The 26,015-nt window shown below is 39.2% G+C and overlaps 1 protein-coding gene across 1 annotated transcript in view; it reads right to left on the bottom strand.

The window, feature by feature from the left end:
* Tudor-SN (Staphylococcal nuclease domain-containing protein 1) overlaps positions 1-26,015 on the bottom strand; it is a 242,826-nt gene that overhangs the window by 75,043 nt on the left and 141,768 nt on the right. The window contains exons 12-13 of the mRNA XM_067136883.2: positions 24,154-24,461; positions 5,219-5,668 (exon numbers count right to left, since the gene is read on the bottom strand). Coding sequence (XP_066992984.1) covers positions 5,219-5,668; positions 24,154-24,461 — 758 coding nt within the window. The remainder of the gene's footprint in view (positions 1-5,218; positions 5,669-24,153; positions 24,462-26,015) is intronic.

The raw sequence follows: 26,015 nt of genomic DNA, 5'->3' as shown, positions 1-26,015 counted from the left end.
ATGAGCTGGCCATTTTCCTACTACTGGGCGGTATCGCCTTTCTCGTCCAATTTTTGCATTAAAATCTTCCAGCCGTGTTCCCCTTCTCGGTAATGAAGCCCACTCTGTCCTTCTTGACAGCAATCTATTCTAAAGTATATCATATTACACAGTAACATTTCCACATTACCTGTTAATTCGGAAATAAGACATTCCCTGAAGTTTATTTCGCACCCAGTAGCTGCTTTTCAGTAAAGATTTTCTTGAAGCACCCTCCCTCCCTGCGATCACATTTTTGTGTTCTGAACCATAAGCGATTCCAGTGTAGTTGTGCTTAATGTAGGCCTCAATTCTGTCTCATTCTTTCTATCAATTGTCAGGTACACTTAATATTACAAATACAACATTATTTAAGGATTTATAGCGGAAAAGAGCTGAAAAGGGTAGAGCTCTTCTATTCACGATTTTTACACCGCATATGGGTAGGAAAAGGAAGTGACGATTGGTTAACTATCGTTGCCAACCGCAAGCAATGGAACGAGGTAGGTTTAACAGAAATGCTCAAAAGGATTGAACATTTTTCCTTCCTTTCTTTTTCTCTGTAGAATTTTTTCTGAACAATGTTAGCTTTTCCATAATAATTTGCCTTTTGACCATAATGCCGTAATCGTAAGGTGAAATTCGTAACAATTACGGTCAATCCGTAATAGTTGGCACCTCTGTCCTCCCAAAATTTGTCCACTTCTCTATCCTTTCTGTTTTTATCATTTGTTGGTGTGTGTACATTTATTAAGGTGTAGGTTTTGTTTTCTACTTTAATTGTTAAGGTTGCTGTCCTCACATTGCGCGAGGAAAAGTCTTCTATTGAGTCTATTATACTATTATGAATCAGAAATCCCACTCCGAATTGAGGGACATTCTTCATTATCCTTTTCACTGGGGGTCCTTTATAGAGACAATATCCTCCCGATTAAATTGTATCCTGATTTGTATTTTGAAGTTCTTGAAGTGCTGTATTTAAGATTTTATGTTGATCCATTACATCTGTTATGTGGTTCAACTTACCAAGTTTCATTAGTGAGTTAATATTTAATGTCGCAAAGTATGAAAACTTTCTTTTTTTGTTGAATTTAAGTTTCTTCTTAAAATGCTGTGCCTGAATGTCTGTTAGGCTCACCAGGTGCTCTGATTCACCTTGATCTTCTAAGTGACATCCCAATGTGTCCAAATGATGTCTTTGCTTGAGTTTTTGATCCAAGCCGGTGGATTTATTAGTTAGAAGACTTCCATATTTAGTTGATCGTCTGATCTTCCGATCGAAACATTTCTGACTGAAGTCAGGGTTTACAATTCTAGATGTTATCTAGAAAGGTGAAAGATAACCCCAGATGTTCAAGGGTTCTGGGTTGGCATTTCCTCCTAACCCAATGAGCTATAGTTTTCTCGCCAATACTTGGGTGGCTAATTGCAGTGGTTTCCCACTGGGCGATGGTACTTACTTATAATGTCCTTTTGGTGTAGCTTTTATCTTGCATTATTGTTGAGTTAAACAGATGGTCTATATATGATTGATGTCTTTGGTCTTCAGATTTTACTATTGCTAAGAGTTTTTAACTGCCATTTTTTGTTGTATTTACAGGGACATTCACAGTATGAATCTGTGGCCTTCTGATCTGGTGGAGTGATCTTGGAACCAGCCCTCATATCCAGGTAAAAATGACCAACCTGGCCAGGAATCCAACCCAGGCCCTCCGGGTGAGAGGCAGGCATTAATTAACAGTATGCAACTTAAAAATCTCGAAACTTTATTTTCAGTGTTAGCAGGAAAACTCGTACGTTTCCCATGAAAACGTCTTTCAGTTCAGCAACTTTGATCAGCCAAACTCTTCGAAAAATCCAATGTCGGTAATGCCATGCCAAACAACAATCGACCACAAGTAGTTTTTAACACTCTAATCTAATAAAATAAAACAAATCAGATACAAAAGTGCCCAACATGATGGTGAAATCCCTTTTTTTAATCTTTCATTGTAATTTGTAGTTTAAGGAAATCTTGTACCGCGTAAATTTGGCGTACATAGACTTTTAAAGGTTATGTTGAATTCGAGAAGAGAATATGTTTTCGAATGTAAACATCAATTCTCAAAAATTCTTGACTGCATTATATTCAATTCTGCCCGTCACTAATCACAATCAAATTGGAAAGAGAAAAATATAATCAAAACTTCCGAAATTACGGTTATTCGTGACTGAGCTCAGCTGGAAAGTGTGCTCGCTGTACAAGTCAGTATGAGAGTGAAATGATACAAACTTTTAAAATCTAACGTAAGCCAATAAAACAATTGCTGTTTTTGTAACGTTTCAACACAAAAATGTGAAATTCCCAGTCTTATATTAGGACCAAAACAGTAATGGGCAATCCCAAAACCTCCCATGGCTTTATGTATGTAAGGTGCAACATCTGTTCTGGTCTCGATAACATAATCGTACACGATACTATTAAAAGACTAAATTTGAGTTAAGAAAGAGCAGTTTCGATTCCTTCCTAAAAGCCCAGTGACTATACAGTACCCTGGCGGAAGTGCCAAACACCTGTTCGGCGATACAATAAAAAAGTAAACATATAAACCTGGAAATAATGTGGATGTTTTACAAGTACGTACATTTGACGAAACTCGTTTTGTCTTCAGGTAGAGATGTCAAAATGCGCTCTGTCCCCTTCCAATTGTGCTAACGATCGACTCAAAGAAGACCAAGGCCCTAAGAACTAACACCAACAAACTAGACCCATTTGTCTTCAGTGATGAACCTATAGAGGATGTTGGTAGTTTCACCTATTCGGGCAGTGTAGTTACCAAAGATGGAGGAGCTGTACAGGATGTCTCTCAACGTACACAAAAAGCAAATGGTGCCTATGTTCGGCTCTATTCGATATGGAAGAACAACAAAATATCTATCAGGACCAAACTTCGCATTTTCTGGAGTAATGTCAAGGTTGTTCTACTATATGGGTCCAAGACCTGGAAAGTGACTAAAGTGATTACCTCCAAGTTGCAGACCTTTGTCAACTGCTGTTTGAGGAAGATTTTAAACTTCTATTGGCCGGAAGAAATCTCCAATCATGAACTATGGAGGACGGGTGAAACTGAGATGGCCATACAGGTAAAGCAGCGGAAATGGAAATGGATAAGGCATACGTTGAGGAAAGGGAATGAAGTCATTGAGAGAGAGGCAATGGATTGGAACCCGCAAGTTAAAAGGAGAGGAAGGCCCAAACAAACGTGGCGAAGATCTGTACATGGAGGCAATGGAAGAAGGCAAGACCTAGAGAGAGGTCAAGAGGTTGGCTGGCAACAGGATCAGATGGAGATGCTTTGTTGATGCCGTATGTTCCACAAGGAACAACAGGAATGGTCCCTTATGCAAGTTCACCACCGATCACTTTTCCAGTACAGTACTTCCTCTAATTATCGCAATGACGGGACGTTAACACTAAGGTCCATAAGTATGCCGTAGCCGCCATTTCGTGAGATAGATTCTTGAAAAACGCGTAATTGAGGATTTAGCGTTGATGGGACTGCAATTTCTGGACGGTTGATCCGGGAAATCGTTTCTTCGAGGAACAGATAATGCAGAACTTTTACAACGTGATTTAATTACGATGCTCGCGGAACCACGTACTTTGAACAAATAATGCGGGAAAACAGTTTCCGGGAACGTATAATCGAGGTTCTACTGTATTATAATTTGGATTGATGTACCGTTCAAGATGTATGTAATGATTTTCCAAAATGTTCAGCATTGTATCTTTCTTTTCTGTTTTTAGAATGGATAGATCTTGGTTAATAGTTGTAAAATTATGAATGGAATCTGTCATATGTAGTCCTACTGCTGAAAACCGAGTATACCTAACAGCATTAACATGTTCCATGTATCTAATTGAGAAACTGCGACCTGTTTGTCCTACATATGAGGTTGGAAAGAGACCTCTATTTTAATGGACTCTTGTATATTTCATCAATGTTTCAAGACATGCCAATGTTATATTAGTTCTGATGTTTGCAAGTTACATTCAATGTTCTTTTCCATTTATAATTTAAGGCTGAAGATGACCCAATCCAACAGTCAAAACTAGACCCAATGTGTGATAAACAGTATTAACATATTGTACTATAAATCACTTAACTTCCACCTTCCTCAAATTATTTCATTTTTCAATTTTTTGTATCTTTGAAGCAATCATATTTTTGGTTCTAATTGAGGTACGGAGTTCGTTTTGGCCTAAGAACACTCAGTGGATCAGGCTCTTTCATTTCAGCTCTTAACTATTCAAATTGGTTCATTCTGAGCAAAGTTACGAGTGCACATTAAATTTGACGTCTCATTTCTTCAACATTTTTTTTTCTCACTGAACCAATCATATCTTTCGTTCTAATTGAGGTACGCAGTTCGTTTTGGTCTGAAAACGCTCAGTGGATCAAGCACTTTCTTTTGAGGTAATAACTACTTACATTGGTAGATTATGAGAATAGTTATGAGTACATATGTCTCCATGACAAAGATCTTTGAAGGACTTTTTAATAGTTCGGCGCGTAGTGTTGTTCCAAGGAACATTTAATTCAATTTCTTTGTGTAATGTATTTTCAAGTGTTTTCTTGTCACAATATTAAATTCTATTACCGCAGCAGACCATGTGCTTTATTTCATTAAGTCGGAACTTTGCAAATACATCCGTGAGGATAGTAACGAACACCACCATACATTGTACATTGCGGGTGGAGCCAGCGGGGAACTGTTAGTATAATTTTTAATAGAAAAAAATAATTTTTATATGTATAACATGGATGAACTACAAATTCATCATTCCACTTTATATCTTGGTTAATTGTGAAGTTTTATGGCTGATGATGGCTGAAGAAGCCGAAACATGTACGACAGTTACGTAAAATCTAGGAGATTTATTAAATTGTGTATGTATTGGATAGGTGGACACATTAATTCTTCTTCTTTTGAACATTTTTGGAAGCTAAATTATTCGGCCATTATCTATTATGGTTAAAATAAATTAATGTAAGTTACACTACAAGCAAACATACTTCTCAACTAATCTTATGGTTTATTTTATTACATTTAAACACTTCACTACAAAAATATCTAAACCTTTCAATATGCTGAATGTAACAGAAGGATTAGAAGAAATTCAGCAATTCAAACTTTTTAAAAACATCACTATACTTACATCAGCAGGTGGCAACTGAACACAGGCCAATCCAAATTCTTGAGCATATGGTTTCTCTACTGCAAAAGAAGAGGGCAGAGTCGCACACTGGGAGAAAGGTACTGTTTCTCTGTTGCCATAGTCAATGTACAGAACCATTGCATTTGATCCCAAAACCTTTTCTACTTTTGCACGATACCAATGGTCATCAGCACTAAACTTAGCAGCACAGATGTCACCTTTCTTGGGTGTATAAGCTCCAGAGAGAGGAGGATTGGTAGCAAATTCTTGATGGATCTTTGCCATTAACTGCTCCAGTTTTGGACCTTGGTCTACCATCTGAGCATAAAAATGAAGGTCAGGTGTAACTTCAATTACCAACACTTTCTGATAATCAATTTTTCTTTCTATTACTTTATCTTCCTCGATCTTCTTTTCTTCTTCATTTTCTTCCACATAATCTTTCCAAATCTAAAAAAAAAGAGATGAGAAAAGATTAATCTGCAAGAGAATTTACACTCAAAATAGGCAAGTCATACGAGGGGGATCAAATATAAATGGGATTTTTTAAAATTTAAATTCATTTATTGATAAACACAAGGCAATTACAATTTATTTTTCCACATAGTTTCTTGCTTTGGAAATGCATTTGCCCCAGCGTATGGGTAGCTTTTCGATGCCTTCATCGCAAAAAGAACAGAGTCGTTTCACCGGCCAGTTGCGTATGAAGTCTTCCATACTCTCGAATTTTCATATCGTTGCCCTACCAGAGCTTCTTTAAGCGGTCCGAACAAATGGAAATTGCAGGGCAATAAGTCCGGGCTATAAGGAGGATGATCAAGTGTAGTCCAGTGTATTTTCTGTAGCTTAGAGAGAGAGCTGCAGTATGGGGCCGTGCATTGTCGTTGAGGAGGATGATCTGTTGAATCAGTTGGTCTCGTGTTTTGCGGCGATAAGCAACCCTCGCCTTGTTCAATAGCTCATAGCAGTAAGCAGTATTGACTGTGCATTGCTCATGCAAAAAAATCAATGAGCAAAATGTCTCGCTGATCAGAAAAAAAAAAAAAAGGGTTGCAAGAACCTTGCCAGCCTACAGTTGAATCTTGGCTTTCACTGGTGATGCCTCCACTTTCCTCCGCCACTCTTTACTGGCTTGTTTAGATTTGGGAGTGTAGTGGTGGACCGATGTTTTGTCGCAGGTGACGATCCGACTCAAAAATACATCACCTTCTTCCACAAACCTTGCTGTAAGCCTCTGACAGATTTCCAAACGTCTCTCAACTTCAGATTTTCGGTCAAACGCCAAGGGACCCATCTGGAACACACTTTATGGAACTACAGGTAGTTTGTAATGATTGCTTGACAGCTCTTAACTGATTCTAACTTGTTCTACAATTTCTGATACTCTAGCCTGCCGATAGTCGTCAATGTCTTTAACCGCCCAAATGTTTTTGTCTGTAATGCTGGTCCGAGGATGGCGATCCTGTTGCTGATTTTCCACATGTTCTCGTCCTTCCTTGAACTTTTAATGCCAGGCAAACACATGCATCATTGACAATGTTTGATCACCGAACTCTTCAGTTAATCTCTGGCAAATTTCGCCACTGTAACTCATTCACGAGCAAGAAATTTTATAATTATGCGTTGTGCAGTGGAGGGGTGCATCTGTTGCTCCGACATTGTGAGCGTTACTGATGAAACGGCAGAAAATATCGTAACAGAATGCTCTCTCCACTCCTAGCGGTCCTGCCTACGCATAGCAGAAGCGCGGGGCCAGTCCTACCAACTGTTGATATTCAGGAACAAAAATCCTGTTTATATTTGATCTACCTTGGTAATATCCTAACTGTTGGTACAGAATTTCCCTGCTATATAATCCAGAAAATTAGTTACATTAAATTAACATTTTTTAGCTATCTCTAGAAAACAATCACATATTTAAATGAGTCCATGCAAATTTATTATACTGTAGTGGAAGCCATTTCTTTTCAGTTTTGACTTAAAGATAAGCAAAATTTACAATTTATTTTTTTATCATTGTCTCATCTGTCTGTTGCTTCCTCTTCCCACACTGACCTATCATTTTGTTCACCCTATTGTGTGCTCCTTTTCTTGTTCCTATTTGTATATAACTTTTAGGGACAATTAATATACGTGTAGATGAAATTTCTTAAAACTCGCTTGCATAGAAAAGGGAGGTGTACTGTCTATCATCCTGCATCATATGCAAGGTCTATATGACATATATAAACAGACTGGAACATGAGGAACATACTATAAGATGAGCACAAATACAGTAAGATGTATAGGAAATAGCTGGAAAGCAGCAACATTTTATTTAACTACACATGGATAGAGTACACACCAAAGAAAGACAAGTTCAAAATTTTTGGTTGCAACCTTTGTTAGAAGATGATAGAATAAAAATGGTAGTTGGAGCATACTGCAGTCATCAAAGAATCACACATAACAATCTACTCATGGCCACCTCCCCCCCACAACTCAAAGTCACATCCTCAAATCACTTGAAAATACAAACATTCCTACCCCTATAATCATCAATCCACTCAACGTCAACCAGCAAATCATCCTTCCACCTGAGACCACAAATCAAGAAACTCAAACCCACTCCCAACCCACATTTCAAACCAAGCCCCCATCATTCAAATATGCCCGCACCAGTCGTCTCACCTACTACTCAAGAAGCTGAGACCCAAACCACAGTAACCGACTACAACGATGTCAACGCAAAAAGGAAAACCACAAGCACCACCAAAGACGCCAGCTGCCAAGCCACATCGACAAGAAAGCAGAAGCCGAACCAACCTCAAACAAATCCCCCTCATCCTACTAAAAGCTCTACTACACAAACAGTTCCACGCACAAAACAATACGCATCCTAGGCCACCCCCGACTCTACCAACAAATCAATTCTCCTACCTACGACACTCAAACATACCTACTCCTCCTGTTCATCAATAAATCAACCCAACCAGTAATCTCTTCTACAGCCACCCTCTCGTAAACCATACAGACTTCCGGAAAAAAAAAAAACCCACACACACAACTCCAAGCGTATAAAACACGCCGCAACAGACCCAAAACACAAAAATCCCCTTACAACCCACACCACATCTCAAACATACAGCTCTACCATGTCCTCACCACCTCCCTGAATGCAAGGTGCTTCGGGACCAAGTGAGCTGCGCGAACTGCCACAGCAATCACACAGCCTCGTTTTCTGGGTGCTCATATTTTAAGAAGGCAATTAAACAGAAACTCCGTAAAAACTCTCACCTACAGCCACTCAAAAGAACAAACACCCATCCTACCCCACTCCCGCCCTTCCTCACTGTCCCCATCACCCCTATCAACGTACAAAACAATCTTCTTCTACTCATCCTCAGCCTCCTCCAAAACCAGTTCTAATCAAACCCAGCCCCCCCTGGTGGATCAAGTAGCCAAGACCCTGGAAAACCAAATCAGTAACCAACTCCCCTCAAAATCGTACCCGCCAAGATTACCACGACCACACCCAAGATAATTCTCACTTCCTTAAAACTTACTGCACGGCCTGAAAATACGCCTTGAACACCAACAAACCAGATGAAGCACTGGTTCTCGGAGACAAGGTGGGTGCACCGCTAACAAAACACTGCTATCTCCGATGATAGGTGGCACACACAAAAAAGGAGATAAAGGAAGGGGGTGGGTTAGAGGTTACACAAGAGAATAGGAGAAAGGAGCGGTTATCTAATGTCAAGGCAAGGTGCTTCCCTAGTTCTGAACACCAGTTGGTGTCCAACTCTGGGAAATCTAAAGGCAATAGTGTGGGAAGAATGGGTTAAAGTTTTAAGTTCTTTAACTGTGAAACAAAATCAGATGTGGTTTGATTTTGCTGGGTGTGAATTAATTTTGGAATCATGTCTTTCTTATATGTGTACTCTATCCACGTGTGCTTATATGATAATTTGCTGCTTTACATCAATTTCCTATACATACATTTCACTCCTGCTACATTTCTCACCTGAGCAATGATCGAGGAAACAAGGGACAAACATAAAACACAGAAAGATGATCTCCACACCTAGATACACTGATGTTTAAAAATGCAGTACAGCCCTTCCTTTATGACCCCAGAATTGAGGTTTTCTCCCCATTTACACCATTCTTTTTCACTCCCTTCAATTTTCCTATTCTCATAAATTTTTACCTTCCAATTACATACACACCATTTAAAATTTCTTGCCATTACAACTTTATGAATGTGTGTGTGTTTGAAATGGTTTCTGGATTGTAAAAATATATATATTTTCTGGAGGTAGACACTGCTTCAGGTGTTAACAGGATGTCTCATTTACTCAATGAGTGGTGGATGGATGCTACAATTGGCTACCACTGAACTGGTTTTGGAAACAAAGGAACTGATAGCACAGTACTTCACTGCCGTGTTAAATGAACCTGATCAGACCCGCACTTTCACTTCAAGATCGTCACTTGCTGTCTTGCTGTTGTAAACTTCCACGTGTGTCCTGTGAAATCGTCTTTGATCGGTGCATGTAAAGTTATTCTTACTCTGGAATATCACACATTTTGCACAGTGAAAGTGATCTGTTGGAGCAAAGTTATTTGAAGTATGGAGAAACTAGAAGGAAAAAAAAACACCCTTTTCAACTGACCGGAAGATATGAATTTTGGAGAAAGCGAATTCGTTTAAAGGAACATGTGTTACACTTCCCAAGGAACTTGGTATCTCCATATCCACACTGGACAACATCGTGAATAACAGATACACAATCTAGCGAAGTGCTTACAAGTGGGGTCCGCACTTGGAAAAAGCCAAAAATTTAAAATACGACAAACTAGAAGAAATTATGCGTGAATGGTTATCTTCAACACGAGTGGCAAATGTTTGGTGTAATACTGAGAGATAAGGCTCTAAAAGTGGCAAACATGCTAGGGATTGAAGAGTTCACAGCCTTAAATGGCTGGATAGATTTCAAAACAGTACAATATTGTGTGCAAGATTAAAACTACAAAATTGAACAGTGTAAGTAAAGAGAAGAGTCAAACCTGGGAAGAGCTGAGGCAGCAGGAGCTGTTGGAAGCTTACGAACAATGCCAACATTGTAAATGTGGATGAAAAGGGCCTCCTCTATAGCCTCCTGCCAAAATGGACTCTCACTTACAAAGGGGAAGCCTGTCATGGTGGCAGGTACAGTAAAAAGGAGCTCACTACCAAGCTGGGAGTGAATACGGACGATTCCGAGAAACTGCACCCCCTTTGTAACTGGGAAAATCAAAGAAACCTCGATGCCGTGCCATCACCAAGACTGACAACTACTCATGATGCCAATCACAAGGCATGGATGGCGTCCACACTGTTCGAGCAGCAGATATACCCTGTATACTAAAATGGAGGCATGAAGTAGGAAGATTGCCTTGGTAATCAACCAATATCCAGCTCATCCTCATAACTTAATGTTGCAAAATGTGGAATTTGTATTGTATTCTTTCCAGGCAAATTAACAAGCAAACTGGAACTTCTACATTTGGACTAATCAATGTCTAAGAGCTTGAGATTCAACCGGAAAAATTAATTTAAAAAGTTCTGAATATAATTGGGAGAAGAACGGAGCCAACAGATATGTTTTCAGTTTTAGATGCTTTTTTTTTTTTTTTTTTTTTTTTTTTTTTGCTAGTGGCTTTACGTCGCACCGACACAGATAGGTCTTATGGCGACGATGGGACGGGAAAGGGTTAGGAGTTGGAAGAAAGCGGCCGTGGCCTTACCCAGCATTTGCCTGGTGTGAAAATGGGAAACCACGGAAAACCATTTTCAGGGCTGCCGACAGTGGGGTTTGAACCTACTATCTCCCGAATACTGGATACTGGCCGCACTTAAGCGACTGCAGCTATCAAGCTCGGTTTAGATGCTCTCAGCTGCTTCAGGAAGACGACAAAGAAGAAGAAATAGTTGAGAATACTGTATGGTAATATCTCCATCCCGAAATTTCAAGGCAGATAAAAACAGTCACTACAGAATATCATATCATTGAGGACATCGTTGGGAACCAAATGCAGGAAGATCACAACATTGATTCCGAAGACAGTGAAATAAGTGGGAGTTGTTTCTTCAAGAGAGGCTTTTTCAGCTCTAAAAATACAGAGGAAGTTCCTCACATGGTGATGCAACATCTGATCACTTTTACAAACTTAAATCAAGTTATATGACAAAAAAACCGTAAAATATTTAACTTCTTTTCGACAGCTCCTGCTCCAAATTGCTTGATACCTACTGACTTTCATTGTGAAATAAAAAACTGACAATTCTTCTGCATCTTTTGTATTCTCTTGTGAATAACTTGGAACTATATCATGATTTTCACTGTGAAGGTTTGATTTCATTTTTTTTTTTCCAAATTGTTTTATATTGTACCGACACAGATAGGTCTTAATGGCGACAATGGGATAGTATAGGGCTACGAGAGAGAAAGAAACAGTTGTTGCTTTAAGGTACAGCCCCAACATTTGCCTAGTGTGAAAGTGGGAAACCAAGGAAAACCATCTTCAGGGCTGCCGACAGTGGGTATAATTTATAATTATTGTGTGTGATTCATAATCCCTTACGACATTTTGATGGTTTTCACTGTGAAGGTTAAATTTGTTTGATGATTGTTGTATGTTTCATACAACCAGTACAATTTATATGTATTTAAGATAACCTCTTTGCACAGATATTCAAATGTTCATTGCTACCTTTCTTCTCATGTGCATTATTTTCAATAGATTGTGTTGGTTCTGGGTTTTTCCTCGTTTTCCATTTAGATACGGCTAAATTGCTTCAGTATAAACTTTGTTATTTCTGAGATACAGTAATAAGGTTTCAGGACTCAAAAGCTTATTTGTATGGTGCCTGAAACCAAACCAAACCCCATGGTGCAACAGCCCCGAAGGGACATGGCCTACCAAGCAACCGCTGTGCAGCCCAAAGGCTTTCAGATTATCAAGTGTCGTCTGGTCAGCATGAAGAATCCTCTCAGCCGTTATTCTTGGATTTCTAGACTGTGGCCATCATCTTGCCGTCAGATAGCTCCTCAATTGTAATCCCTGACCTGGCTGGGAATCAAACCCAGGCCTCCAGAAACGAGGCTACGAGACAGGACCGCTACTCCTACACCACGGCGTCGGCAACGGTACTTGATAAAACAGGAAATTATCCTTTGTGTTCATTTTTGGAAAGAACTCGCCCTCAGTTTAACAATTTGCCTTCAACTGTGCCAAGTTACAGATTTGAGGTCATTTCAGATACTCATAGGGGACTAATACCCATTTCCCTCCATTTACTCCATTTTTAGACATTCATTTGAAAAGTGCAAAAGATGGGTTTTACTGTAGATCGCCTATCTCCTCAACAATCCCAGTTCTACATCCCTTTCTTCACAGTCCCCGACAAGTTTGTCTCTGCTCACCAGCTTCATCAGGAGAGTGGGCAAATCCTCACTAGGATCATCTGGGCAAATCACCAGTCTCATTGTGATAAGTGTGCTATAAAAAGAAAAAAAACGATTAAAGGCAGGGAGGCGCGAGATAAAGACGATTGCAGGTGTTCCTAATTAAAGTTCAGTCTTTCTACATATGACTACCTGATTTGTCACTTGTTTGGTTTTCTGTTTTTATTTTACAGATTTTATTTTTTATTTTACCATTGGCTTTATGATACATTGGTACAAATAGGTTTTATGGCGATGATGGGGCAGGAAGGGGCTAGGAGAGGGAAGGAAGCGGCCATTGTCTTAAGGCACAGCTCCAGCATTTGCGTGGTGTGAAAATGGGAAACCATGGAAAAACATCTTCAGGACTGCCAACAGTGGGGTTCGAACCTACTATCTCTCAAATGCAAACTCATAGCTGCGCACCCCTAACTGCATGGCAACTCACTTGGTACTCATTTGATCCTGTGTTTTCCATCTAAACAACAGAGAAGCTTCCCGAACTCTGAAGGTCACTTGGCAAGGCATAGCTTTACAACACAATTCTACCCCGAAGTACCTCGAAGTCACTCTGGATCGTGCCTTAACCTACAGAAAACATTGTTTGAACATCAAGCAGAAAGTGGCTGCTAGAAACAATATTGTGCGGAAGCTAACTGGAACATTTTGGGGAGCACAACCAGACACAGTTAGGACATCTGCCTTTTCGCTCTGCTATTCCGCAGCTGAATACGCATAGCCGGTGTGGTACAAATCTTGCCATGCCAAAGCAGTTGATGTAGCACTCAACGAAACCTGCCGTATTATTACTGGATGTTTGAGACCTACACCTTTGGAAAAAGTGTACTGCCTTGCAGGGATCTCCCGATATCCGCCGTGAAGTGGCAGCCAAGAAAGAAAAGAGAAAGATGTTGACATCGGAAGCCCACAATGTGTTTGGATATGAGCCACCACGCCAGTGCGGCTCAAGTCTAGGAAAAGCTTCTTGAGAGTAACCGAAACACTTGCAGGAACAGCGCAGCAAGCAAGAATTCAAGAATGGCGCTTCAGGAGTCAATATACGAGGATCAGTCAATGGATGATCCCAAAAGAGGAACTCCCCCCTGGCCATGTCACAGATTGGGTGAATTGGAGAGCACTGAATAGACTGCTCTGGTGTTACACGGTACAGGGCAAACCAGAAGAAATGGGGTTTTGAAGTGGACAGTACCTTGTGTGTATGTGGAGAAGAGCAGACCACAGCCCATTTGCTGCAAAGTAGTTCGTGCCCATTCAGCTGCACAACAGAAGACCTGGTTAGAGCGAAGCCAAATGCACTTGATGTTACAAGGTTTTGGGCTCGCATAGTTTAACGTGGTTCTTCGTCATTGAAGTATTTATATTATGTTTTATGTTTTTCCCTTATATTTAAACTTATGTATGCTTCCAACACAATATAAATAAAGCACAATTCAGTCATTCATTCATTGATTCATTCATTCATTCATTGATTCATTCATTCAAAGACACATTTAAAATTTGTTTCTTTCTAGCTTTTATACCCCTTCAGTACAATGCATTTTTTCATTTTGACTTCAACAAGAAAGCACGAAGAACTCTGCATTTCTTCCTCATTCAACTTACTGAAGGATGCTATTACAGTACTTGTTTACCTTTGTCATTGATAATACTTCAAAAAACATGTAATTTGCCCTTCAAGACAGCGTATACAGCCAAGAACCTCCTAGTTTATCATGAACCAAAACATTCTCTGACTTAGCAAAAAAGCAATATTAAAAATGCCCATGATGCACTTAAGATTGTACCTCGTAATAATTCATCAAAATATTACTAAATTGTACAAAGCATTGTAGGGGTTAAATATTTTTTGCAGCTCTTCTACCTGGAAATGGATAATACTGATGGAAAGAGGGCAAAACAACAAGATGTCTGCTTCTAATAACATTAATAGAAGGACTAAGATGATAGCCCACCTTCAAAGAGTGAGTGAAGATGTACAGAAAGTCATGAAAGGATCTCTAGGAGTCTCACACCTGCTACTGTCTTGATCACAAGAGGCTCTTAACTTGGGAGTGTCGGTTGGCGACCAGAGGGCCCTTAGCCGAATTCTGACATTGTTTCTACTTGCTTGTTTCAGGCTCCTCTCTTACATTTATTCTATCCGACCTCCCTTGTTGGTCACCTCTTATTCTTTACTGACCCCAACAGTATTATGTGTGGAGTCCTAGGGAGTCTAACTTTCATCCTCGTAGAGACCCTCGTCTTTCTTTGGCAGATATCCTCATTCTTTGAAGTGTTGGACCCCTTCCATTTTCTCTCTCTGATTACTGTTAACAGTTGTTCCTCTTTAAAAAAAATAACCACCAACACCACCACCACCAAATGGAAGAGAAGAAACTGACAAGTGGAAGCAATGACAAGGCTAGTCGGGCTGCTATGGCTGCAACAAAATTTGAGTTTTAAACTTAGAGAACCCTTAAGATGTAAGGCAACTATTATGAAGAGGGATTTGGACTCTGGTACAAATGCTCAACAGCTTGGAACTTGCTGTAATATTAATGTTTCTAATATCTTTTTTCCCATGGAACATTTGATGACCTTAGTTAAGCAAATGTCACTTTTATTTACCAGAGGAAAATCAAAATATATTAAGAAAAGTGGATTAAACTGTGTAGCAATTGCAGAAAATATAAAATAAGAGGAAAATCTTGCTCAAAACTCCGTCATTTAAAAGAACTTAAATTTCATATGAAATTACAAAATAGCTCAAGGAATGTACTGTAAATAAATGTACCACTATATTATGATTTCGCTCACAGAGGGGAAAAAGGGAACTTGGAAGTCAAATACAAATTTCCAATACCTGAACACAACTAATGTCAGAAACGTTTGGGACATAGATCATGGTAACTAATATCCTCACATTTGCTAGCGGTTTGACGTTGTACTATTCTGCCGTCATTGAAAGAACCAAAATTGATATAAACAAAGAACATGTATCCATCCCCAGTCTTAACACTGACTGGCAAATAACCGGCCCACTTCCATGCACATGGCAAGAGTAACATGTGGTTGTCTAGGAACTGTCTTTTCCTCGCCTGATTACTGCGATTACATCAGATTGTTCCCGGATACCACTGATGTCAACATGTAGATGAAGTGCAATGATATGGATTACGAAGCAAGGAATAAACAACAAGCAAATGACACTTGGATATTTAACATATCAGAAGAAGAAGTAAATATGTAATAAACCATTCACAGCAGCACAATAAAAAATTCTCACTTTTAATATTTCAATAAATTACAATTCTATCATTATCATGATCATTTTACAGTTCCATTTTCCCAAGTACTGTTGGCGAGCCTTTTCCATTCTGTCTTATTGAGAGTTAAAAGAGTAGTATAGAAGAGAAGATAAAGTACTGGGAGAAATTTACTCAAAAACTGAAGGAAGACAGCAGAGGCAGTATGAAACTATTGTTCAGAGGGAAAAAGAATTCAGTTGGAACCATCAAAGCATTTGAGAATCCTAATGGAAACCTGGCCAGGAAAGAAGAGGACATCAGAGAGGTTCTGAGGAATCATTTTAATCACCTACTAAACAGGACAGAAGCAGATCAGAGAACAAAAGAACCAGCTGTTGAAACCTGCACAGAGGAACCTCCCATTACATGGGCAGAAACAGAATCAGCCCTTAAGAAGATGCCGCAAGGTAAATCCCCAGGAATCGATGAAGTCAGCATGGACATGATTAAAGCAGCACGAGTCCAGGGTTTACAGTGGCTACACAGAGTGCTCAATGTAGTTTGGAAACATGGCAAGATACCTACTGATTGGAGCAAGGGTGTCATTATACCCCTGTTTAAGAAAGGAAATCGCCGTAAATGCTCCAACTACTGGAGAATAACACTCCTTTGTCATGGGCTTAAGATTATTGAGAAAATCTTAGAGAGCAGATTGCAAGTTATCTTAGAGCCACGTTTTGAAGAGGAACAGTATGGCTTCAGGCCTAAACAGGTCCACAACAGACCTAATCTTCAGTGTCCGTACGTTAATGGAAAAATATTGGGGAAAAGGTAAAGATCTGTTTATGGTTTTCCTTGACATTTCTTGTCCCGGTAAACTTGCTCGAGGTATCTGATCTTCCCCTCATCCCCTACGTGTTCTGGCTTGGATTTCTCTCTATATCGTTCTTTTTGTGCTATGTTCCTTTCCTTTATTTGGATCTAACTCTTTCATTCCAACAGGGTGACCTTTTCTCACTCTCGCACTTGTCTTCCCGCAAACCTCTATTGCTTCTTTTATCAAGATGTTTTAAAATTTTGTTTACTCTACCTCACCACTCTCCACTTCTGTAGGCAGTTGTCCTCTTACACGGTACTGATAGTTGGTCCTCTTTCCAATCTGTTGTTGTTCCCACACCTTAGGTAATTTCCTGATTGTTATCTTTGGTACGTTAATGTCTTTCAGATCTGCTACTAATAACTGGTGGTTGCTATTGAGGTTCTCACTTGGAATCACCGTGACATCAGTCACAGGTCTACTTCTTTCTTTATCTGTATTACTTAAAAGGTATGGTCAAATGTTCCACCTATTTTTTTTTTTTTTAAAACCCATTTAATTATTTAAATAACATTTTAAAAATAACGGAACAGGTTTCATCTATCTTGCAGGCATCATCAGCCGAAAAGTTTGAAGATTAAGCACGAAGGGACAAGGACAAAAACGCATTGAAAATAATTCGAACTGCCGAATGCGTCAGTTAAAATGTTGAAGAATATGTTGGAATGTTCTGAGCACAACACTTGAGTAATGTTAAAAGTGAAAATTAAAATATTGTACGCATGAGATGTGATGATGCTGTGTTGATATACAGTTTGCCGATGCATTGGTAGAAACTTTGTGATATGGAGCACAATGTTTAGTTCCAGTAGAATGAAGACGATTGATAAACATATGTTAAACATGAGTGAGGGTTCCAGTAAAATGGTATTGAGTTTGTCTTGTTGGCGTGATGATAACTATTCTTGATAACAAAAAAATAAATAAATAAAAAAATAAAAAGTGTTATCATCATGCCAAAGAGACGAACTCAATACCATTTTACTGGAACCCTCACTCATGTTTAACATATGTTTATCAATCGTTTTCATTCTACTGGAACTAAACATTGTGCTCCATATCACCAAGTTTCTACCGATGCATTGGCAAACTGTATGTCAACACAGCATCATCACGTTAAGAAGGACTTATTACCAATTTTATTGCACGTGTACAATATTTTAATTTTCACTTTTAACAGTATTCAAGTGTTAACTGACGCATTCGGCATTCCGAATTATTTTTAATGGGTTTTTAACCTTGTCCTTTGTGCTTAATCTTAAAACTTGTCAGCTGATGATGTCTACAAGATAGATGAAACATGTTCAGTTATTTTTTAAATGTTATTTAAATAATTAAATAAAATATTCGTTAGTACTGGAAAGGTGGAACATTTGACCATACCTTTTAAGTATACGTACGACAATACAGGCTTTATAATGAAATTCATTTAATGCAATTATCTGTAATAACATAGTCAATGACCGTCTTGCTCTTTCCATCCCAGCTGTAACGGGTAATCTTGTGACTCTTTTGTTGAACCAACTGCTTTTACTACCGAACAGTTTCTTATGCAGAAGTCTAGGAGATGTTCCCCTTCTGAAATCCTTCTCCCACAGCCATGTGGTCCCATCACCTTCTCAGAGCCATGCATTGAGGTCTCCGATGACTGCCCTCTCTTCACTGATGGTCTCTTCTAGGTCTTCGAGAAACATGTTTTCATCTTGACTGCAACCCGCCTGAGGGGCATACACTTGCACCAGTGTAGCCTCTCTTTCCCAAGGTGAACTGTTGCCTTTATAATCCTCTCATTGATGTACTGGATCTCTGTAATACTGTCAAACTCTTTATAGACAATATTAATCCTACTACATTTCTCATCTCTCTGTTGTTACCATTCCAGTAGAGGGTATAGTTTTTCCTAAACTCTTTCTTCCCTTTACCTTTCCATTTAGTTTCACTCAGTCCTAGGATTGATATTTTCCTTCTCTCAATGATGTCCACTAACTCTTCACATTTCCCAGTCAAACTCAATACATTGATTGTTCCTATTTGTGTGTGTTCTCTTCTCCGGGGTTGTCGCACAATTGCAAGGCTTGGCCTATCATCAGGCCATAAGCCATCATACCTGGTAGGGGCCTGTTCCACGAATGAACTTTGCAACTTTTCCAGCATCACTATTCAGATTTAGCTTGCAAAGTGAAATGTTAAGAATCTTTTTACTTTTCAAGCCTGCTATGTTTCTCCATTGGTACAGAAATGCCAAATGCAAAGAAATGAAGTGTTCAGAAATCTTGCAAAGAGATGATTCCCTTTTCATCTGTTAATTAACAATTAGGTACACCAGTTTCTCGGCATAGAATTTGGTTTAGTGAGGTAAACATGTTACGACGAGAGCTTTTGTTAGCATCAAGTGAGGAAAGTGATGAAGAATCCAATAAGAAAACATACAAAGACAGGATTAATTTTCATAACCTCACTTCTACGGAATTTCATGAGTGATTTCATATTACCCCAACACAGGCTGACTATATTCTTGAAATGATCGGTCATTTATTGAAACATGCAACAAAAAGAAGTCCATTTCCGAAAAAGAACAAATACTTATATGCTTACATTGGTTAGAAGATGCTGTCTTAGCTGCACGGTGTAGCAGCAATGCCTGGGACATCAAAATCAATTATTTGCAGAACTGTTACCAAAGTCATAGATGTTATAGTAAATGTAATATTACCTAACATAGTACGTTGGCCTGATAATCCAAATAATGTAGTGACGTGATTTCTAATGAAGGGTGCATTTCCTTCTGTGTGTGGATGTGTTGACGGTACTCTCATTAATATTGATGCATGGTATCATTTGAGAGGTTATTTTTAAAGTTGCCAAAAAGGGTGTCCCATTTCTCCTTTGCAACTTTCAGCACAGCCAGCTTCTTGTAACCTTTCTTTCCCATGATAAAAACTTCAAAACTAAAGGTACCATAACTGTAGTGCCAAGTTTGCCAAGCAAAATAAAGCATCAAAATCATAGAGTAGTAGGCCTAAACAGTTTGCCCATGGAATAAACTTGATCAGATCACTCATTCGCAAAGACTTTTCACTTTGCGAAGAAATTGAAAAGTACAACCTAGATCATGATGGAACAGAAAGCCTTTGCACTTTGCAAGAATTGAAAAATGAAAAGTGCAAAGTTGAAAAGTTGCAAATTTTGTTCGTGGAACAAGCCCCTGGCATGGGTCTGCGGGTGCTGTTGTGTACTCCAAGTTCTTTGTTTGTAGATACCTTCCAACTGACTTGCTAGGCCTAACATTAGAGAAGATTTTCTGTCAGGGTTATCTCCCTTAGCCTTTAGCAGTCCCATGCCACATCTGCAAGGCAGCAGCTTCCAGTTGAATTTGTGTGTCATTTCCTAAAAAATGGCTTCAACAAGCCCCCTAAGGGTAAACTCCTCCGACCATAACCATCAGTTCTCCCTTAGTTTGTCAGGTTTGGTAACAGCTGCCCAACCCTCGACCACACAGTCGCAGGTAGTACAGTCTACTGTCGCATATGGTAGCAGGATGACCTGACAGTGACCCTATTTTTCCCTTCTAGAAATTTAAATTCTAGAAGAGAAAAATAACTTTGAAAACACAATCTATATATATAAAATAAGAGTTTTGTCTGTACATTGCTCAGAATTTAAAAAGAATGGTATTTCTTTATCGGTCATGTCCACAGTAACAAGGAAATGCACTTTTCACTTTTCCGTAATTTCTGTCTGTCTGTCTGTACACGAATGATGAGAAAATGGCTGAAGAGAATTTAATGAAAATCAGTATATAAAGTCGGGGAATGACCCACTACAATCTAGGCTATAAAGCATTTTATTCACGCTGAGTGAAATGGTAGTTTAGGGAAAGGCACCTAAAATTTAATTTTTAAATACCTATGTTATTGGTCCTATCGAAGAGTACTACTTAACAAATGTTATAGGGAAAACAGTTTCATATCATTTATGTTTTATTCAGTTTTACCGTACCAACTATGGTAAGAGTGGTATTTCAGAGTCGAAAGAAAATGAAATGTGAAGGCCTACAATATCGAAAGCGCAAACATTGATCAACAATAACATTACATTGACCATGGTTTGTTGTGATGTTCTTTGTCTCTTATGTTGACACTCAACTCCAATACATGGGACAGATGGGACTACCACTGCGTACCGATTATAACAGCCTGCCTGAATACTGGCGGAAAATAGCTGGGGAGTTACGTAACTTTCATCTCTAGCATACCATTCCTGTCGTTCATACATTTTCCGATACTGCTGGTACGTAACACACGGGTTCATCATAGTATTCCAGGTATTGGATCCCTACTCTGATGCGCTGTTTTGAATGAGCAGTGTGCACACTTAAACACAGCTCTTTAGATAGTAGTATGAAGTGGTCTAGAATTACAATTTAGGCTTATTCCAAATTATAGCACTACAATTCACTAAATAACTCAAAATTCAACCCTGATAAGAGCCATTTCTTAAGAAAAGCTTCTTCCTCTTCACTTTTATTCAATCTACATTAATTTCATTCCAAATTAGCAGTGAAGATGGGGTTTCTCCTCTGGCTTGGAGGAAACATTTGCCTCCAAGTCAGATAGTTTTTTTCCTCCGCCAGTGTAGTGAACTGAGATGTTCCAACTCATCGGATATGCCTAGGAAACATAGTTTTTGCTCTGGGAATCTCCACTATTCGACCCCCCCGTCCGGCGCCGATGAAAAACAACAAAGAGTGATCACAGGTGTCTGTGGCCTGATCATTCCAGCTCTGGAACTTTGGATCGGCAGCGTAGTACTGTTCGTTAAAATTGAGAAAAAGTGTGGTTTGATCGAGTATTTCATATGAAAACATTGCTTTTAATCGTGCCATTCCAACTGATGTCACTGTAATGACGTATGTTCATTTCAGTTTGGTAGGCAAGCGAGCCCACCATTACAATGAAAATTCTCTAATCCAGTTTTCATATGGTGACTTCCCCGTCGCGTTTCTAGGGTAACGTTAAGAGCTATGCAATTTAATACAATCTTGCTCACAACGTGTACACTACCTAACCTAGAATGCTGTATACAATGTAGAATTCCGTAGCGAAGCACAGGTTCATCAGGTAGTATTAAAGAAAATTGAAAAATGTACTTTACCTAATTAGAGTCTGATAAAGGACGAACTCCTTATAAGTCCGATTCCTCTCTCTCTCTCCTCTTTCTCACTGCTGCTCGTATCATTCGGATTAGTGACTGTCTACAGTCATATCACACAGACCATCCGATTCCCGGAATCACAGCTCTTCCGTCACGTGATAAAAGGCACACCACATTACAGCTGTTACACTCACCAGAGTTAATGTCTTGACTTCGAGTTCTATTATTACATGCAACATATCTGTTTATCATGCTCCACACAAACTCTATGGAAGTGAATGGAGCTAATGTTTCCATCGAGCCATTGTGAACAGACAATGTCATTGTGGTTGAAGGTCCAATACGGCACGGACGACCTCAATAGAGGTTAGAGATTCAATAGGATGGGTCCAAATATGAGGGCATAGGTCCTCGGCATTCTTCAGATTGAATTGCTTACCTATATTGATGACAATGAAACGGTTCTTGCACATTATTATTACTGAAATTATTTGAAAAATCATATTTTAGACTTTGTTCATGTAGGATCGCATTTTGCTATGATCTGGCTAATGAACTATTTTGACGAGTCCATGCTGCGTTCTGCGGTAGCATCAACCAATAAACATGAAGGTTTTCGGTGATGCATGGCTAGGAATGGGGATGTAGCGGCCATGGCCTTAAAAGGTTCAGCCCCAGTATTTAATTGGCGTGAAAGCAGAAAACCATGGAAAACAAACTTCAGGGGCTGTCGACTGTGGGATTTGAACCCACAATCTTCTGAATGCAAGCTCACATCTACACAACTCTAACTGCACAGGCAACTCTCTTGCTTCCTCCTATTTGATGATGATGATGCTTGTTGTTTAAAGGGGCCCAACATCGAAGGTCATCGGCCCTTACCTCCTATTTGCACAGTGCTACTATATAAGGGACATATGTCCTCGAAAGCCTGACACTGATAGTACATGGACACAGCACGAGATGGCAGTAATGAGTCAGGCTCTGTACAGAATCTATGCGATGAGGCAAAAACAGTTTGATGTATTCAAACTAGCCGTTCACAGGGGTCACAATACCAAGAAATGTCAGAACTTGTGGAAGCTGTGGGGAATAATGCCCTTCAGTACCAAACCGTTATGAGATGGGCAGAAGCAATTCAGCAAAGACATTAAACAACCAGTGATGTGCAACTGTCTGGAAGATCTGTTAGCATCCGGACTGATGTGTCATGTGCAATAATTACCCAGTGTATGGACATGGGTAGAAGATGGACACTACTTGAGTTCCAAGCCAATACGGGTACCAAAAAGCTAACCATCCACAAAATTTAATGGAAAGATCCTCATCTGCATAAAATTGCGTCATGGTGGGTGCTGCACGCACTCACTAACAAGCACAAGTGGACACTGACCACTTGGTACACTACCAGCACTGCATGGGAAAGACTTTGGGACACGAGAGGACATAACCAACGCTGTGAAACATGACACTGATGAGGCGACTGATTTATGACCTCTCTTGCATCCTTGGCAAAATGGTGTGGGGACAATCTAGGGGATTACGAGATTTTACCATAAAGGTCAATGTACTCTCTGGGAATAAACAGTACTTAACACAAGGATTTCACGGCTGACAGTTTCCATGCTTTATGTCCTACACTTTGTAAACCCATTCTGCATTATACATACCTTATGCTCCCCAATCTGTTCTGTATATTTCCATTTGGTAAATCCTGCATTCATGTGGAAAAAAACAGCTGCCATGACTTATGCCCCAACCCTTGTAGAATGCCTTACTGAGAGGGGTAATGTTTTGATTTATGCTTTCACAGCCTGAAATAACAGACATGTTTTTCTTTAGAGTATACTGTGAGAGGGGAAAAAAAAAAAAAATTCAGAGATCTTCCGATCAGAAGAAATGTTTAACTTCAAAGAAGTAGCACAGAGTCTTTGTGAAGCTAAGTTTTCCTGCAGTCTGTCTTGTTTCACACAGCATAAATAAAAGACTAACATGTCTATTTAACAAGTAGCCATTTTACAGAACAACAACAACAGTAATAATAATAATAATAATAATAATAATAATAATAATAATAATAATAATAATGCCAGATTCTGACAGAAACATAACTGGAAACCAATGCTGTACATATTAACATCATATACGTACATCCAGAGGTAGTTATATGAACCGAAGAGTTACCTTCTCTTTTCTCTCCTTGGCTGCATCCTCAGCTGCCTTCAGGGCTCGATAATATTCTGATCTCTCAGCGGTGAAATGAACAGAAGCGTAACCTTGTTCAACCAATGCAACAGATAGATTTACTCCGTCAATCCACAACCAACCAATGAAATTTCCAGCCTTATCCATCGATTCAACTTGGATTTCTACCTCACGTTGTAAACATTTGTCCTTTGTAAACGCAAGGGCTTCTTCTCCATACGGTTCTCCTTCCACATAAGATATGTTGCCACCAACTGCTGGACGGGAGCCACGAGGACAACTGATACCTAAAAAATATTTTTATAATTAATGATTCATATATAGAAGGATGGGAACAAGAAAAGACACACAATAGGACTAATGTAATGGAAGATTTGTGTGGGAAGTAGTAGCAATAGAAAGGAGACAAGGAAACTTGTTTGTTCCTTCCTAGTATTTATAATTAATAAAATATCTGTCAATGAAGGTAACAGATTTCCAACACAGAGTGCCTTACATAAATCTATAAATTTGCCCATTTGTATCAGTGAAATTTGGTGAAAACTCCATTTTTTAAATTTTATGTTTTTGCTATGTTCATGCTTTGTATTTCTTTTTGCGCTTTGTTTTATTTAAATATTAGCCATTTAAAGCCCTTGGCGGCCATTTATATGACCCTGCGCAAGTGGACGTTGCCTCACATTGTCACTATTCTCATATATATCTTTAGTTTTGTTTTTCGTGGATTCACCAAAACACGACTAGCAACATGAAGACTATACGATCTCCACAGGTAGAATGTAAAATAATACCCGTGTATCAAACACTTGCTTTAAGTGATGTTTTAGGGCATTGCACAATAGGTAAAACACAAAAAGCCAATGAATCATTGCATAGTGTAATTCGGGCTAAGAGACTGCAGGAAGTGTGTGTCAAAGAAATAACAGATTACTGTAACATCAGCAATTGCTGAATTCAACATGGGTTGTGAAGCAAGTGAGAAACTAAAAGCTAGTGTTAGGGGTGTTAAGTTAGTATCTCAGAACAGAATATTAGTATAATTAGGGACAAGCGTAGAGTTGACCACAGTGGAGTGTCTGGACTACGAAGGTTCAAAACAGCCCAAAGGAAACTAGAACTCTCAAAAACTCGTAGTGAAACGAGGAAGAAGGGAGCAGAGGCTCCAATATATGGTGCTGGGGAGTATTAAGTCAACTAGATTCAGGTAATTGACTACTGTTCCTCTAAAGTTTCAAACTCATTTTTCTCAGAATTTTTTCTCAAGATTCAAAATGTCCCTCATGCCACAATTTTCATCCAATCTATTTGAAACTCTTAGGGTGGCGTGCACCAACCAAGAGTGAGTTCCACTTCCGTAGTAAAGTACTCCTGAAGTCAGCATTCGGCGACTTCCATATGAGAGTAAATTACTTCCGTAGTATTTTAGTCCTTTCAGATACTCCTGGACTAAATTACTACAAGAGTAAAATATTGAAGAGCACCATCTTGTAGTATATTACTAAAGAAGTAAATAACGCACGAATATAGGTTAGAATTTACTCTCACGTCGTGCAGGGCGTAAGCTAACTTTAGACTTGTTGACTAATGATAATATCGTGCAGTACATGAGAGAAAAGACATTTCAAACGTGTTTATGGATTACGTCGATTATATTGACGATCTCAACGCAGAAAATGATGGGAAATGTAATAGTGCGCGAAAGGCGAGAGCCGTATAATGTGCACACGGAGAGTTTCAGAAACGTTTTTGGTCTTAGGAGGAAGGAATCCTTTACTTTCCTTCTAAATCTACTTGGAGATCACTTGCAGCTGGATTCCTGTCTTAATTTTGTTGTATCTCTC

The sequence above is a fragment of the Anabrus simplex genome, chromosome 1 (genome assembly GCF_040414725.1).
Source record: "Anabrus simplex isolate iqAnaSimp1 chromosome 1, ASM4041472v1, whole genome shotgun sequence".
Lineage (NCBI taxonomy): Eukaryota > Metazoa > Arthropoda > Insecta > Orthoptera > Tettigoniidae > Anabrus > Anabrus simplex.
Note: the sequence above shows the minus strand (reverse complement) of the source record. Positions and strands in the feature narration are given on the sequence as shown.